Source organism: Microchirus variegatus, assembly GCF_963457635.1.
Source record: "Microchirus variegatus genome assembly, chromosome: 11".
Taxonomy (NCBI): Eukaryota; Metazoa; Chordata; class Actinopteri; order Pleuronectiformes; family Soleidae; genus Microchirus; species Microchirus variegatus.
In genome coordinates, this window is record NC_139812.1 from 10121070 (window position 1) to 10138004 (window position 16935).

The 16935-nt window shown below is 41.7% G+C and overlaps 1 protein-coding gene across 1 annotated transcript; it reads right to left on the minus strand.

Moving 5' to 3' along the window:
• Positions 1-752: 752 nt before the first annotated feature.
• On the minus strand, positions 753-9099 carry tnfaip3 (tumor necrosis factor, alpha-induced protein 3; the record flags this gene model as incomplete). Its single annotated transcript, XM_083898096.1, has 8 exons — positions 753-1028; positions 1465-1670; positions 1765-2759; positions 3641-3821; positions 3921-4091; positions 4556-4697; positions 4815-5005; positions 8793-9099. 8 exons carry the CDS (start codon positions 9097-9099, stop codon positions 753-755), a joined length of 2469 nt encoding a protein of 822 aa, XP_083754222.1.
• Positions 9100-16935: the final 7836 nt, after the last annotated feature.

Genomic DNA, 16935 nt, shown 5'->3' on the forward strand with positions numbered 1-16935 from the left:
GAATCATTTTGAAGAACTAAGCTAAACAATAGCGTGTAATTGGCTAGCACTTTACTTTGCTTTGGTCCAGTTCGGCTCACTTCTCCTCACCGCTTCCACAGATAAGTTGTGGGGCTTCCGCAACTACTGCATCCCTCTTTCTACAGAACAAATGGTAGACAGGCAGACAGATACACAGATAGGGTAAGACAGACAGACAGACAGACAGACAGACAGACAGACAGACAGACAGACAGACAAACGGGGGGGTATAAATCCTTGGCTGTGGTCTAGAAAGCAATGTCAGATGCTTCTTGTTATGTCAACATACAATCATTTTGTCCGGCACGATTCACTACGTACCTCTAAATACATATTGTACACAAGAGTCAAGTCAGTTGCTTTGACATGTAGCCAAACCTCTCACCGTGTAAGTGCACCGAGCACATCAGATGATAATAATTGCACAAAGAGGTATTCTGGAGGCCATGTCTACTGCGGACGATGGACACACACACACACAGACACACGTGCGCGCACACACACACACAAACTCCCCCCCCCCCACGTTCACACATTCTCTCTTCACATTCTACATGGGGGGGTTTGATTTTCAGGCCATAAGGTTACTAGTTAGTCACTAGCTAGTTAGTTAGTTGTTAGTTAGTATCAGAGGTGCATTGACTGGCATGGGGTGCCCACAACAGGGCAGCGGCTCTGGCGTGCTCGAGATGTGTCGTCACTGCCATTGCGTGCATGGGTACGTATGTGGGTCAGCCGCGATAAATCTGTTTGAAGTGATCACACTCGTTGCAGTAGCCCTGTTTCTCTTGATTGGCGTAGTGGTCGCAGCCCTGCGTCCGACACCGCTGCTTAGACTTCTCCTTGGGCGCCTGCGCCCGCCTGCCCACCTCTCTGCCCTGACCCCGAGTGTGGCACTCTGGGCAAAGGTCTGTGCAACCCGGGGAAACGTTACTGCAGCCGCTCCTCCGGCACTGAGTCTGCGTCTGTGATTGCTGTGAAGATCTGGGTTTGACTGCTCGGTCGCGCTTTTGGTACAAAGAGAGGGTGAGCAGAAAAAGAAAGGATCAGCTGGCGAATGTGGACTAGCATCACAGAGAAAGAACAAGAAACTAAAGGACTAGGGCAGTATGCGAGTATGGAACTTTAATAGTTTTGTGCTATCAACTAGGTAACTAACTTTCTTTGTATAACCTAATATCAAAAATGTGCTGTCATCCAATGTCAAAGAGTTATTCTCATCAGCATTAGTGAGCCAATAGCCAAGCAGTATGCAGTTTAACTGAGATCTAACAGTGTTAGTGATTGGCTGTCTTGAGACGTGAAGGAAGTTGAGACCAAATACAGAGCCCATTCCCCAATCAAACAGGCATTGGTATCAAAGTCCATATATCAATATCCACAATACCATATTATGTGTAAGAGTATGTGAGATGGAGTTCAGAAGGTGAGGCAGACACCTACCACGACTGGAGGAGGGGAGTGTGGTGTGCGATGTGCCACTTGGTTGAGCCGCGTACTCTGCTCTTTAACGTAGCACTTGTCACAGTAGCCCTCCAGCATTGTCTTGCCAACTGCACCACACCCTGGCCCACGACACCGAGTGGCATTCTGGAAGCCTGCCTCCACACCATGCCGGCTCTGCACCGGAGCAGCTGGAGGAGTCATGTCTGAAAAAAGAGAGTGGCCGCCATAAGCGATGTCCTGCGCGATTTAGAACATGACCAAAATTTGATTGGGGACATATGTTTGTTTAGAACTTACGGTGGTTGGTCTGATAGTCTACGTAGCAAATAGTGCAGAAACCAAACTTCTCTGGCGTCCCAAAGAACTGGCACCCGGATCTTTTACATGGCCGGGCCAGAGGGGCTTGCCAGGCTGAGGTGTGCCCTGGTGTTAAGGTGAGGCATGGCCGCTCAGCATCCCTAGGCTGGCTCCAAGCTGAAGACGAGGCCTCAGTTCTGGGGTTGCTCTGCTGTGGCTCCCCCCTCTCTGGAGCCTGCTGTCTCTGCATGCAGGGTGGACACAGACCATTGAATATCCTGAATGCCTCCTGTCTACACATACTGCAGCGTTCTGTTTCTGTCTCACAGCCCCCCCACTGGGTCCAGCCAGAGCCTTGGGCTGCGTGAGGGACTATGGGCCCCCCATTGGGGCCTGGGAGTCCTGTAGCAGCTGTTCCAGCTCCTGGTAGTCCATGGTTCTGCCTGGAGTTGAAGCATCGCTCACAAAGTCCATCATGCTCTACGCTAAGAGTGAAGAGGCAGCCAGGTGTCTTGCACTTCATGGCATGAGTTTCACTATACAAGCTGAGGCTGGGAGCTGTGGGGGGTGCAGAACGAGGGCTGGATATGACTGCTCTCCCAGTTGAAGAGGATGGGGGGCTGCTGCTTCGAGTGCCTCTAGAGTTCACTTCAGTCTCTGATGCTCTGATCACACCCACACCACCTTGTACCCCTGTGCCTTTGGCTTGTACCACCCCTTCTATCCTTGTTCCTCCACCAGTAGTGGCCTGTCGCTTCTCAAAGCACTCGTGGCAATGAGGCTGCGTGTCCACAGAGACATAGAAGGTGCATCTTGGTGTGGCACAGCGGATCTCGATGAGGGAAAGCTGGGAGACGGAGAAGGGTGGTGGGCGCTGTGGTTGGGCAGCCCATGCCTGCTCCTTGTCCTCCTGCCAGCGCTGGTACTCATGGTTGACGAGCTGCAGGTAGTCCTCCATCAGGTTCATGTCTTCAGGGAGATTGCCTTCATCCAGCCTGAGGACAGAGACATATAACATGTTCATAACCTTCATTAAGTTTCGTTGTAGAGCTCTAACTAACGATTTTCATAATCGCTTAATCTGTTGATTATTTCAACAATTAATCGATTAATCGTTTGGTCCATAAAATGCAAATAAAATGTTGATCAGTGTTTGTAAAACCTGGAAATGATGATGTTCTCAAATGTCAGTTTTTTCCACAAACCATAATTATTCAGTTTTAATGATTCCTTTGTTATATGGAGCAAAGAAACCACAAAACGTTCACATTTAAGAAGCTAAAACAATCAGAAATCTGGATTTAATCATTATAAAGCTTCAAACCGATTAATTGATTATCAAAATAATTGACGATTAATTTAATAATCGATTACTAATCGATTGATTGTTTCAGCTCTATATCGCTGCACAATTAATTACATGCAAACTATTTAAAATTAGATGAGAAAAACATTTTTGTAAACAGATGCCAATTTTTTTCTTTTTAATGATGCTAAAGTTAAGATACAAAAAAAATGACAGCTGTTTCAATTTCAATAAATCATTTCACAATTGAAATATCTGTCAATGGCAATATGATGATTACAGACCAAATCGTGCAGCTCTACTGCTTAATTAAAACTATATAATGCACAAGTATGGCTAGGTAATAAATAATTAAACAAATAAATAAATACATATTGCGTATATGGCTTGCACAAACACACATAATTACCATATTGCTTCTGACAACTTTGTATCAGATAATGTTTTGGCCATATCATCCAAAATCAGTCCAAAATACAAGATATAATCTTAATTTGTGACATACAAAACAGATTTCTCCTCACGGGAATAATGTTTTACTTTGCCTTGAATCTTAAGGTCCGTAAATACCTTGCAGCGTTGATTATCCTTAAGACATCGTAACCCAAGCCTATGACGGGGATCTCTATCAGTAATAGGTAGTCTTTCAGAAGCTTCTCTTTCTGCTGCCGTTCTTTCTCCATCAGGAAGTGAACCTTCAGCTCCTCAAAGTCCCCCCGCCCTGGGTTGATCAGCGGCACTGCTCGGATCTCTGAGAAATTCAGAGCGACAGAAAACCTCATAAATGTCCTCTTCCTTTCTCCCTTTTTTCATGTCAGCTACATTACACTGGCCTGTTAGGGTTTCCTACCTGGACCACTGTCTTTGATGGTGATGAGGGGTGCAAAGTGCTGGGAGTCATAGCCGAGCACTATTGGGTATTTGTAGCACTCTGTGGGAGGCCAGTGTAGCGGCAAATAAATCCCACCCACATTCAGTGGAGAGATGGAGGAGCCAGATTTCATACTCCTGACCACCTGGTCTGTTAAAAGAACAGAGAATAAGTGTCCAAGAACAAGTTGTTTTTAGAGCACTTATTTATAGACATATTGTCTGCATATTCCTCGGAGGAAAACAGACTTTTCATTGTTTGGAAGGAGGTAACTGATGCTAACAATTAGCACCAGTGCAGAAACACTGCATTAAACTGTCAAGTACAAGGCAAAAATAACACATTTAAAACGGGAAACTCAGACATAGTTTAAAACAAGCGACTGCAAATTTACCCTGCATTTAAAACACAACATCATCCCTACATCTGCTAGCCAAAATAGATGTGAGGTGATGAAATCAAACACACAAAAACAGAAAATGAGGGTTCTGATATGTGAGTTGAGGCCTTCGGCTTCCCTATAACTGAAAGGCATCTTGATGCAATAGACTATGGAGTCTTCAATGACTACCAAGGTGCAGTAATAATACATTTCAATAATAGTACGTGCCTACCTGCAATGACAATGATGGGCCTGCGTAGAATGTTTGAGAGGACGAAGATGTGAATGTCCTCCAGAGAGTCAAACTGGAGGCCATTGCTACTGGAGATCGGAGACGCCATCTTTACGATCTTTTCCCACTCCTCCTCCCAGTTCTGTGACACAGAAGCATACAGTATACACACATTAATACTAAGGATGCACTTTATATTTAATATAGGTATTGCATGTGTGATTGTGCTTTAAACTCGGCGCTTGTCTAGTCTTCATACCATGGTGGTGTATCGGAGTCCGGTCTGGGTGAACTCCTGGGACTGGAGCAGCTCTGCCTGAAAACGAGCTCTGAAAACGCCAGTGTCGGTCTCTTTCAACACACTATGGAGGGCTTTCCGAAGCACCAGGTCTGTGTCCTGAACGCCCAGCATGTACTGAGAGGCCGCGTGGAGCAAACAGTTCCCATCTCCTAAAAAACACACAGAAACACGATATTAGCACTGCAGGTTATCTGTGACTGTATTTACACGGTACACAAACTTAAATAGTGCAGAGCTACATGGAAGTCTGTATGTAGATGCACACACAATTGCAGTTTGCGCACACACACACGCGTGTGTAACAAAAGTCAGGGGATTTCCAGGCTGGTGGGCTGTCACACTATCTGATGTCTAGACTGTTATATGACCCTCACATGTTTGAAAGTACACACACATACACACAGTTCGGCTTCAACCACACTGCCCCCGAGAAAATGCCCTTAAATTTACCTCAGAACATTTTTGACAAATTAACACTGTAATCTGCCCAGAAGATCTCCATAAATGTCGTCTTGTCTCGTGTCAAAGAAAACGACTCATTTTAGACTCTTCTAACTTTTGCACATTGACTAAAACCCTGGAATTTCATTTAGTCTCCTATGGCAAATGCGGGTCTTTTGCTCATAGTGAAACAGGAGAGCTCATGTTTGTCGGTGTGTGCAGCTTTTAAAAAAAAAAAACCCTGCTGCACACCAAACACAGGAATTTCCCTGTGTGAACTTCTGCCTATTGTGTGCGTGCGTGCGTGTGTGTGTATGTGTTTGCGTGTGTGTGTGCACGCGCTTGTTACTTTCCTATTATCCAAATGCATCAGCGCTACTTGGCTGGTCCTGGACTTTCCACAGGGGCGTGGCTTGGACAGGATGGAATGTTATCTTTACAACTATGGCTATCAACACCCAAATGAAAGCTATGATTAGCGAGTGCTTAGATAACATGTGCAGTCACATGCACCAATCTACTCAACTGTGGGGTTTTTTATCTTCATGATTTATCGCTCTGATCGCTGGCAACAGAACACACACACACACACACACACACACACACACACACACACACACACACACACACACACACACACACACACACACACACACACACACACACACACACACACACACACACACACACACCTGAACATCCCCACCTATCTTTATAAAGCTGCGGTAAAATGAAAATGAAACAAACACTAACTTATCTATGGCCGGTTAACATTACAATAAGTACAATGTGTGCAGGAAGGATTAGTTAGAAAAGTTGACCTACACAACAAGGCTTATACAAGCCTGTGATGTGTGTCATGCCATTGGCAAAAACAGATCAGATTAAATAAAATACCTGTGGTGCAAGGTGACTGTCATGTGACACATTAAGGAAAAATATTGTGATACTTTGAGGGAAAACAAAACACATTTTTGAAAATCAGACAAGCTAACCGTCTTAGCATTCCAGCACTGAAGAAATATAAATAAATAAATAAATAAATAAATAAATAAATAAATGTCCCTCTAGAGAGGAAAAAACACCTTCAACACAACCCGGTGCACAGACATATACACACATACTGAGGCAAACAAAAATGAGCACAGACGCACACAAATACGCCTGTTTAATTGGTTCCTCTTGTGCACAAAAACACGCAGACTTTTGACCCTGAATAAAGCTGCCTGATGGCGAAGGATGAAAGACAGTCTGCTGGTCCCATCAGTTTATAAATAGACACTTCCTCTGTGACAAGCTGGGACACTTCCTGAAAATGCGAGCAAAAAGCCATCTCTTGATCCTCATTTGTTTTTTTGTACAGGTGATATAAGTTTCAAACGATGTGCGTTCACAATATTAAATGTGGTTTTTTTTTGGTTAGACATCATGAACATATTCTACTCTTCAGAGTTTTCTGGTGAAAGTCGTCCAATCAGAACCACGTTCTCTTTCTGTCCTGAAAAGAACTGCAGTGTCTTGGTGTTAAATAATGTGAATTATCCAAATAAAGAGGAAACCTGAAGTCTTTCCTTGTAAACACAGTGGCAGTGTAATGTTCCTCTCTGCTGCCACAGTTTGTCGAGCCAGTATAATATAGCTGAACAAATCTTGCCTGTTAGGGGACACATGACAGACACGGGATGCTGTTTGGGAAAAACCCTGGGATGCATCTAGACTTTGAAGACAGAAGACACACTGAATTTGTGCAACGCGTTTCTTCAGTGGGTGGAAAAGTTGATTGAAACAGGAAAAAGGATATTTCCCAGTTATGGTAATTGCCAGGGACTGAACGTTTAATTAGGATGTTTGATTTTGGGGAGTGGAGATGTTTTAATACGTCCACAACAGATAAAGAGTTGAGTTTGGACGAGCAGGTAAATTTAGTTCCCAGATGACATGTTAAGACTCTGAGAAGCTTAATTAATATGACCTGTACTCATTGGACAGTCAATGACCAACTCCTGTTCTCTCTCTGTCTCTTTCTCTGTGTGTGTGCTGAGTTCCAGTGACTCAGCAGCAGTGTTTGTGTGTGTGTGTGCGTGTTGTCCGTCCTCTGTTCAAAGTCACGTCTGGGTCCTTCAGAGTTAGACATTCTGGCTCTAAATTCTGCCTCATCTTTCTGACATCATCCCTAGCAAGCCAGGAAATTCCATCCAGGTTACTGGCAGCTACTCATCAGCTCAGGGGTCTTTCTGAAGAGGAACCATGTATTGATTCGAGTTACAGTAACTACTTCAGTAATTACCAACTTCCGAAACGACGGGGCCCCTCATTAAGAGTTTCACTATATGCAAAAGACACACATGAGGACATCAGATAAAACCCAGAGCAAGTTCCTGACCCATCCTCTTACTGTTCAAAGCTAATTCGGAGAACGAGTCTATATGGGAATTTCTCAGCGCTAAATATTTTTACTCTAATGAGAAAGAAACCATTTCCTCTGGAAACTCACATGTTTCAAACAAACAAAGTTAACACCACTTTATTTCTGCTTCCTTCTTCTGGTGTGAATGCTACTGGTGTTTCCCTGAATGCTGTTGCCCTTAAAATATGGTATTCTTTTTTAAAAATAGACATGAGTTTGATGCACACACACACACACACACACACACACACACACACACACACACACACACACACACACACACACACACACACACACACACACACACACACACACACACACACACACACACACACACACACACACACACACAGAACATCTGTCTATATTCTTCTGTCTAAAGGCTCGGCAGAGAGACAATGTGACACAGTTTGGTCACATTTGATTTAACAAGGCCTATTGAGCTGTGACACATCTGTGGGGAAGTTGACATTATTTCAGATGTTTAAACATACATACTTCTCACACACCTACACAGAAAGAAGGGGACGTGCCCCAAAGGTTGTAAATAAAAAACTGTGGAAATAGTTCGGTCTGAGACATCATCGACAGTAAAAAAAAAAAACAGTCCTGCATGTGACGCCAGAGAATTTCCCAGTACAGAGCAGTGATCAGAAGTAACCAGACCCTGCCCCGGGATGTTCCCGTGTTACAACATCCACGCAACAGAAAACATGACTTAGCAAAGGGGCTGACTGAACTCACTGGCCAGCTTTCTATAGTAAAACCAAAAGGGCTGCTAAATGAGTGTGTGTGAAATGGAAGCCGCGACACTCGGTTATTGTCACTTACAGTAACTCTGCTTGTGAGTAATGACATCTGAGAATTTAAACAACCACTATCACAGAAAATGAAACCAAAGCAAAAGACTCTCTGTCACTGACTGTTGATTGGGTTGAACTCTGCCTCGACTGTAACCAGAACCTCCTGCTCATTGATTTAAATTAAAGATAAAACATATCAAAATCTCACTTAAGAGCTTCCATTTCCAAGTGTGAAAACCACAGACAAGACTCCAGCACTACTTCCAAACACAGAATCTCTCTTACCATTAGTACGTAAGGGCACCATCTTCTTCACCTCCCGACACCAGTTGAGCTTCTTCTCCTGCTCCAATGAGGCCTGCATGGCTCGGTCCAGGATAGCAGCCTGCACCACCTCCCTGAAGGCCTGCGGGAAGTGGTTCATGGCAATCATCTCCAGAGTGTACCTGTGCATACTCCGCAGGTGGTGCATCAGGCCGCCAGCGGCTGCCGGCTTCACCACGTCGTTGGGCACTCGCTGGCGGATCTTCACCGCCTTCAGCAGGTTGGAGACAAACAGGAATTTGGGGAGGAAGTTCTGACCCTGCGACATGGCGAACGACTGGTCGGGTGGATGGAAGAAAGGGACGAAGAGGAACAGGGAGGAGTAGAGGAGGAGGAGGCACCAACCACCGAAGACCAAACAACGTGAAAACTGTATGGAGAGAAAGGGGAGCGGATATGTTATTTTGCACAACAGTACAGTAGAAAATAATTGAACAGACTGTTGGGAAATTTTCACTGGAGATTCCCCTTCCTTTATTAATTGAGACTCAACACACAAGTTAATTTACAGTTTGTTTGGGAAATCACCCGACATGCAGGATCATCCCAACTGCGGATGCTGGTGCTTTACACTGGAGATTCTACAGGGAAAAAAAAAAAGTACACAGAGAACCCTTTTTATCCCCCGTTTGTACTTTTAATTCTCCTTTTCGTCTGGATGGGTTTTGAGAGTTCCCCCCCAACAAGGCTTCCCAGTGTCCCACTGAGCTCAAAGCCTTTAAACAACAAACTGGTGGTTTCCAGACTTCAGCTGGAGGCCACCCATGGCTTCCCAGGCAGCACTGAAGGTCACACAGGCTGCTGCCCAAGGCCTCGTCCCTTACAAACACCTTTCCCAAGAAAATGGTTCCTAAACTTTTTTTTTTTAAAGATGGCACGCCATTGCCATGTATTGGCATATTCCTGTCTATTGGTCCAAACTTGGCTTAAAATACAAGTTGAGGCTATAAACTGAATGTTAATACCCACATCGGAAGCAATACTAATACCTTACCACTGTTTTGTTTTTTTGTAAAATTCCTGAGAAAGCAAACCTCCATCAAGGCCGCCGAGTTTCCCCCACTACATAACCTACATATCTATAAATAATGACATCAAAATACGACTAACTCAGCCACAAACATAACCTCAGCCTAATTATAAGACAACCAAAAGTTTGCAAAGACTCTTCTTTTCAGTGTGAACATGTCAGTCTTTAGCGTCACTGAACACAAGGATTAATGTGATGCTAACATTCACTACAGTCCAGTTGAGCGCTAGATTGTAAACACACATTTGATTGACTAGTGCTGAAGGAAACGGCCCTATAGGAAAGTTTTATCTTACCTAACCTTATGAAGCCTGATTGTAGAAAGACTGAGCGTGACAACATGGATCGCAATAGGTTTTCCTTCAGTATTAGTACGACAAAAGGTCCAATATAATTGTCTTAAATGTTAATGCACTGGACAATGATACTTTGAGATACTTGCAGTGAGATGCTTTTCCTCAGATTTGAGAAAAGTGTGTCTGTTAAATAAGGTTTAACAAGTGTTTTCTGTCCATAGAGAAGTTTCAAACCCAAAGTAACTGGTTTAGACTTGTGATAATGTTTTTGAACATATTGCACAAACCTAGTGTCACTCATAAATGACACATTTCACCTCCCCACAATGAGGAGAATGTCAGCACATTTTCAGCTCACAGGAAGTAGAAAGTGATGGTCAGCAAGCAGGCCTGGAGTTGTGCTGACTTTTTTTTGTTCTATAACTCGCAACAACATCCTTAAATGACACATTTTGAAATTGCCAGTGAGTCAGTCAGTCCTGTTTAACTTCTAAATGGTGGAGCACCTATGTTTAGCACGTAGTAGTAGCCTTTAGTGTGCCTTTACTACCCAAACAGCAGCAGGTGCAACAACAGACGAGGCCCTGCTAAAGGGGCTGGCTACTCAGTCACATGAGGGAGCAGACAACAGACACCTGGCCTGACATGGTTCATTTCCAGCTGTTGTTGTTGTTGTTGTTGTGGTGCTTCCACGGGAAGACTTCAGCCACAGAGTGGCGTGGACGCTGCGGTGTGAGGAGGATGACTGGCAACATGAAACACAATAACACACACACAATAACAGGAGACTTTGCTGACGTTAGAGGCTTACGTAATTCCAATGACAACTACCTTTGAAACAATGTAGCGTTGACGGAACCACGGGTGTCGACACCGCGCTACATTCGGCTGCCGTTTTAAATGTCCAGTCTATCCGCTGGAGGGTGACGTCTTTAGTAAACAATGGCTGTCAAAGCGAGCAGCAGCAGCCACTGTCGTGAAGCAGGCTCCAAGGCTGCTTCCTCCTCCCGTGTCCCCACAAACACGACCACACACACAAAAGTCAAGGCCCCAGACGAGCTCGAACCAAGTGTCGCCCCCTTGGCGAGAGATGTTGTCCACATGTGGAGACACAGGAGGGAGGGAGGGAGGCAAGAGAGCGCGGCCGTCTTACCTGTGTAATATGTCGGGGTGGTGATGATAACAAAGCCCTCCCGGATGCTCAGGCTAGTCCTCTCTCTGCTCAGCCACTTCACTCAGCCTCACCGCTGCGGTCCACGGCGCCATTCAAACCGTCTCTTTCCTTCTCCAACACCACCTCAATGCTGCTGGAGCGCTCGCAGGTCGCGAAACCTTTCAAAAGAGCACACATGTCTGCTACCGATAGTTTTTTGTGTAAGGAAACAACCCGAGTCAAGGGGATTTCCACACAGGGACTTTCCGTCCACCCATTTTCCTCTCTCTCTCTCTCTCTCTCTCTCTCTCTCTCTCTCTCTCTCTGCCTCTCTCTGCCTCTCTCTCTCTGTGTCACAACTGGGGGCAGGTACAACTCTCTGCCGCCAGGGGGAGTCTTCCCTCCTCCTCGACATAGAATAGTATTTGCCACCAACTGTGCACAAAGAAACATCACTGACGGAGAAACAAGGGTCATCATCAATTTACTTTTTTTATATTTTTATATTTTCAAAATGAACTTTCTTCAAAAAACAGAGATTATTAGCATCACAACTCTCTTCATTTTTTTGGGAGAAATTAACTCACCCACACACACGCACGCACACACACATTATGAAAAAGAATCAGGTTTTATAAGTATAATATCTTTTTATTGAAGGCCCCTTAAAATCAAATGAGTTGCTTTTTGCCTAAAACTATAATAATACAACATCTGGAATAATACTTGTACAAAATAATACTACACTATAACAAAACTATCATAATAATGATTGTTGTTATATTATTTTTTAACTCTCATCAATAATAATAATAATTTAATTTTAAAAATTGTGGATGACTGAATTAATTGGTTCATAGATTCATGATTATTGTTTTATTTATATGAATTTAAATTGTATTGAATTATACGTCAGCTCTTTTATTTTGTTCACTGTTTAGTAACAGAAAAAAAACCGTATCACTTAATTATCATTATGGAATGATGTCATTATGTGTAAACATTTGTGTGGAAGTAAACAAATAAATATAAATATTATCTTTATTTTATTTTTGTATATATCTGCCATGCCCTGCAGTGAAACCTCATCCCTTTAGACGCCAATTTGTTAATTTGCGAATTTATTTTTGATGTGGTGGAAATGTGGATTGGTGTTCGAGCTAAAATGAATGCAGATAATATTCTCAACCTCAAATCCTTCATCGCAATGAAATAAATGAAGGACTACACAATCTTTTTACACCTTTTATGAAGACAAATGTGTGTGTATAGATCAGTTTGTGCAGGAGGATGTTGTCTGGTGTTTTGACATTGTGACAAGTGGCTCCACTGATCATCAACCAGGTGCACACAAACATTATATTTCAAATGGGGGGAGGTCATCATGCACGTTTTCATTCTCCACTGAGGAAAGTCCAACATGGAGCAACATTTAAATTCAATAGCTGGATCTAAAGTTTAGGTATTCTCGCTCTGTATCTTCATTTATTTGTTAATGTTTATATTATGCCTACAAATTTAAATTTAGAAATCCTTACAGATCATGCCCATACAGACAAAAACTTGCCGCCAAGTGACAGCATATGTCAGAGGGCGGCAGATCAGGGTACATGAAAACTAGCAGCAAAAAGCCACTGTCATGTGGCAAAGTACGCCAGCTGTTTTGTGTGGTTTACCAGTGTGTGAAAGCTACAACAGAAAAGCAGTCACAACTCTTTCTGTTCCAACTGTTCCACGTGACTTACTATCGCATGTGGTGTGAACAGGGGACAGACAGACACACAGACAGACATGGTACATTTAGACAGCACGAACATACAAAGTTACGTTGAGTTTATTCAGTGTGATTCCCAGTATTGTGTCAAACTGGTGAGTGATTATGAGTTCATGAAACAGTTTTTCAAGTTATTCAGTTTGCAGGGACCAGTGAATATTACACATGAAATCCACAGCACGTTGTGTAATATAGACTCACTTTAATGCTACTAATTTGTCTACCAAATGTTTAATTATGATTTAAAAGTGTGGAAATATGTTTTAATGATCACTTTAATTAAACTTTAATGTGTTGTCAGTGATGTTACCTAACCGAATTCTTTATACTCCTGTGCTGATTCACTCCCTACTTCTATTTTCATTTCCCCTCCCTGAGGAAAGACGCCTTGTTCTATCCAAAACACTGGAAACCCCAGTTCATTTCCTACCTTTCTCATGTTTTAAACAGTAACTCAAATTATATTGTCGTTTATTTTATACAACAGGTGATTCAACTTAACGAAACCAAAAGCCATAGAAAAAGAAAGAAAAAGAAAGAATCATCTTGTCTTACACAATGCCTTTTAATATTCACGCCCTGTCAAATAAAACAAATACAATGCCAACTTTAGACATTTCATCAATAGCTGTGGCTCAGCATGTGTTAAGCTCTTCAGACATGTTAAAAAAAAAAGAACCACCTGTTTAGATGTTGTCATTTACTGATGAGGCACTAATCAATAATGCTGATGATTTAACGCTGTAAGGATTTTAACAGGATTTTTTTTGTTGAATCACATGTCACATGTTTGTTGAGTCACAGGTGAGGGTGACTGATACTAGCTGCCTGTGGAAGTGGTGAACACAAAACACCGCAGTCATCAGCAAACGGGAAACTGTTTTACAACCAAGGGAGAACATGTATATCAATGTTAAACATAATGCACTGTTCAAAATGAGAAGGAACAAATGCTTGTCATGCTAATAAGTTTATGAACTCTTTACGAACCTTTATTTGTCTTTAGTTCCTCCACCACTGTGTTTTTAAAGAGAACATAATTTCACATTGTTCACATAATTGTATGCCAGCTTTTTTTAAACTTAGAAATTAAAGATATATATGAGTACATCTACACTTAATTTCAGAAATAATGACTTTAAACATTATGTCTCAAAGTGCTTTCAATGACATGGTTCTTAAAATGGTAGAGTTTAGGATTTAGTGAGTGAAGTTGCATTCAGTTATCATTAAAAGTCACTAACTGATTAATTTGTCTACTAAATTGAGAGTGAAGACCTTCGACTGATGTAACTATTGTAATCAAACAACAATTCAAACACTGAAACAGGTGTCTCAAACTCAAATTACTAACTTGAGGGCCACTGAGCATTGAGTCTGGTCAGGAGGGGGGTGGTAAATTTCCCAAAAAGTCCTACTTTTTATATCAAACATATTGTAATAACAATATTTTTGATGATATTTCATCTTTTTATGACTCTTTGCCTGAAAAAACATGCAGAAATAAATACAAATTCTAACTTGGTATGAAGTGGTGGGCCACAGGATATCAACTGGAGGGCCAAAAATAACTTTCTAGATAGCATTTCACTGCGTTTCAAAAGAAAAGTGTTTGTTTTTGATATGGAATGATATATACTGTAGTTCACAATATAAAAAAAAACGCATTGTGCAAAATGAATCTGTAAATAACTCAATATAACTTTTATAAAGTTTTGGGTCACATGAAACTGACTGGGAGGGGCTGTAAATGGCCCACGGGCCACGAGTTGGAGACCTCTGCATTGAAGCATCAGAGGGATTTTTTTTTAATCTTCCATTTCTGCACAATGAAAATCATTTCACGGAAAGCTTACACACACTGGACCTTTAAAAAACCTGACAAAAATAATAACTTAATCAACTTTAATTTAATATGCATTTCCTGCCTGAGAGTCATGCAGAGATGCTCCTCTTCAGTCATGCCGGTGCCACTTTACTCAATTTAATCATGAGGAAGAGCAGAAGTTTGAAGTCATGAGCTGAGTCTGAGTCAATGTAAAATAAAGGATGACATCAGCAGCCATGACTTTGTAACCTGGTCATTGTCAATGCTGCATTATGTCTCTGTACTCAACAACAACAGTCTCACTGTGTATATCTACTCACAGCTGAATTTTACTTTACATATATTCAAATTAATAAAAAATCTTGTGGTGACATGAATATGATATACACAACACATTTCCTTCTCTGTGCACAGAACAATGTTTGTACAGGTCTAACATTTACATCTGCTGGTAATCCAGGTCATTTACATAATGTATAAGACTCATACTTACCTATGTATGCATATGATTCATGGGTGTTCTGACGGCGTGGCCAGTCCCTCACAGTGACTTCTGAACCCAGATCGTGTCCCAAAAGCCTTGGGGCCCTGATCCCGGTATGAGGTGGCAGAACAGTGGGGAGAACCCTGGGGAGAACTGGTGAGGGGAAAAGCTCAGTGCTCTTCTGGCTCTTCTTCTCAGTGGAAAGCACCAAGCAGGCGGATCGAAACCAACCCCCACTGACAGTCACTTGACACAGCGCTGTGTAGGGGAAAGAGACATCTGACACTTCTTACCTTTACGTTGTTTTAATAGGCACTGTAGAAAATCTCTTTTTGTTCTGATGTTTCAACAGACAAAGGTCAAGTTCACCTGAAGAGAGAGAGAGAGACATAGGTAGAGAAAGAGAGAGACAGAAATGTGAGTTGAGTGTGAAAGAGACATTTTTTTATTGATAAAGCCTGACCTCTTGTGGCGTTCACGTAGAATCACAGATCATTTTCAAACAGACATACAGTAAGTCCAACTACAGCTGCATAAATGAACTGATTAGTTGAGCGACAGAAATACACACACATTTGAAGTTTAACACAGTTTATATATTTTGTATATATTACTGTATTTTCTTACTCAGACCTAATATTCAATATTTTCCTATAATTGTATACTATGAACTATACTGTATATCACCCTCACTTATTTACTTTCTGTGCTCCTGTAGCATTACAGTTTCCCCTGTTTTGAAACTAAATAAAGATGTGGTGCTTTCCTTTGTCGGATTCAGGGTTTTAACCCTTAGAACACCTTTTTTTATTTTTATTTTTTTTTACTATTACTATGTTTAAACGTATACACAGAGGCTATTAGAATGTGCAATATAGTGTCTTATGCTTTTTTCAGCACATTCTATAGGCATTCTGATGACATGAATTTTGTTTCCATTTTTACCAACTTTATAAACACACCAGAGTTAAAAATAAGTACTGAATAAAAAAAAATTATAATAAAAAAAAAGGATTGAATTTGTGAAATTTGGAAAATACGTCACATTCCAAAGTTGGCTTGGCTCAATTTTATGAACAAAAATAGGAGAAACATCGTCACTTTTGCACAATTATCACTCCCACTAAAAAAAAAAAAAAAAAAAATGCTTTATAAAATGAATCATAACTTTGACTCAGCAACACATAAGAAGAACAAGTGCATTTTCTAAAGTCTGAAGGTGTGACCTATAAAGAAAACACCTCTAGGACGACCATATAAGGAGTTGTGCATTATTCCCACTGCAATTGACCAAGAGTGCACCTGTGACACAGATGTGTGCCACGTGAGAACTAATAAGGGTTAAACACACTATATATATTGTCTATATTATACTGTTATACTACCTATTTATCACCTTTACTACCTGTACACCTGTAACATTACATTACCCCTCTGTTTTGAACCAAAATAACAAATATATTATCTTATTTGCAGGACCCAGCTTTTCAAAAGATGTGAGATTAGGGTTTTGAATACTTAGCTAACCATAACTCATAT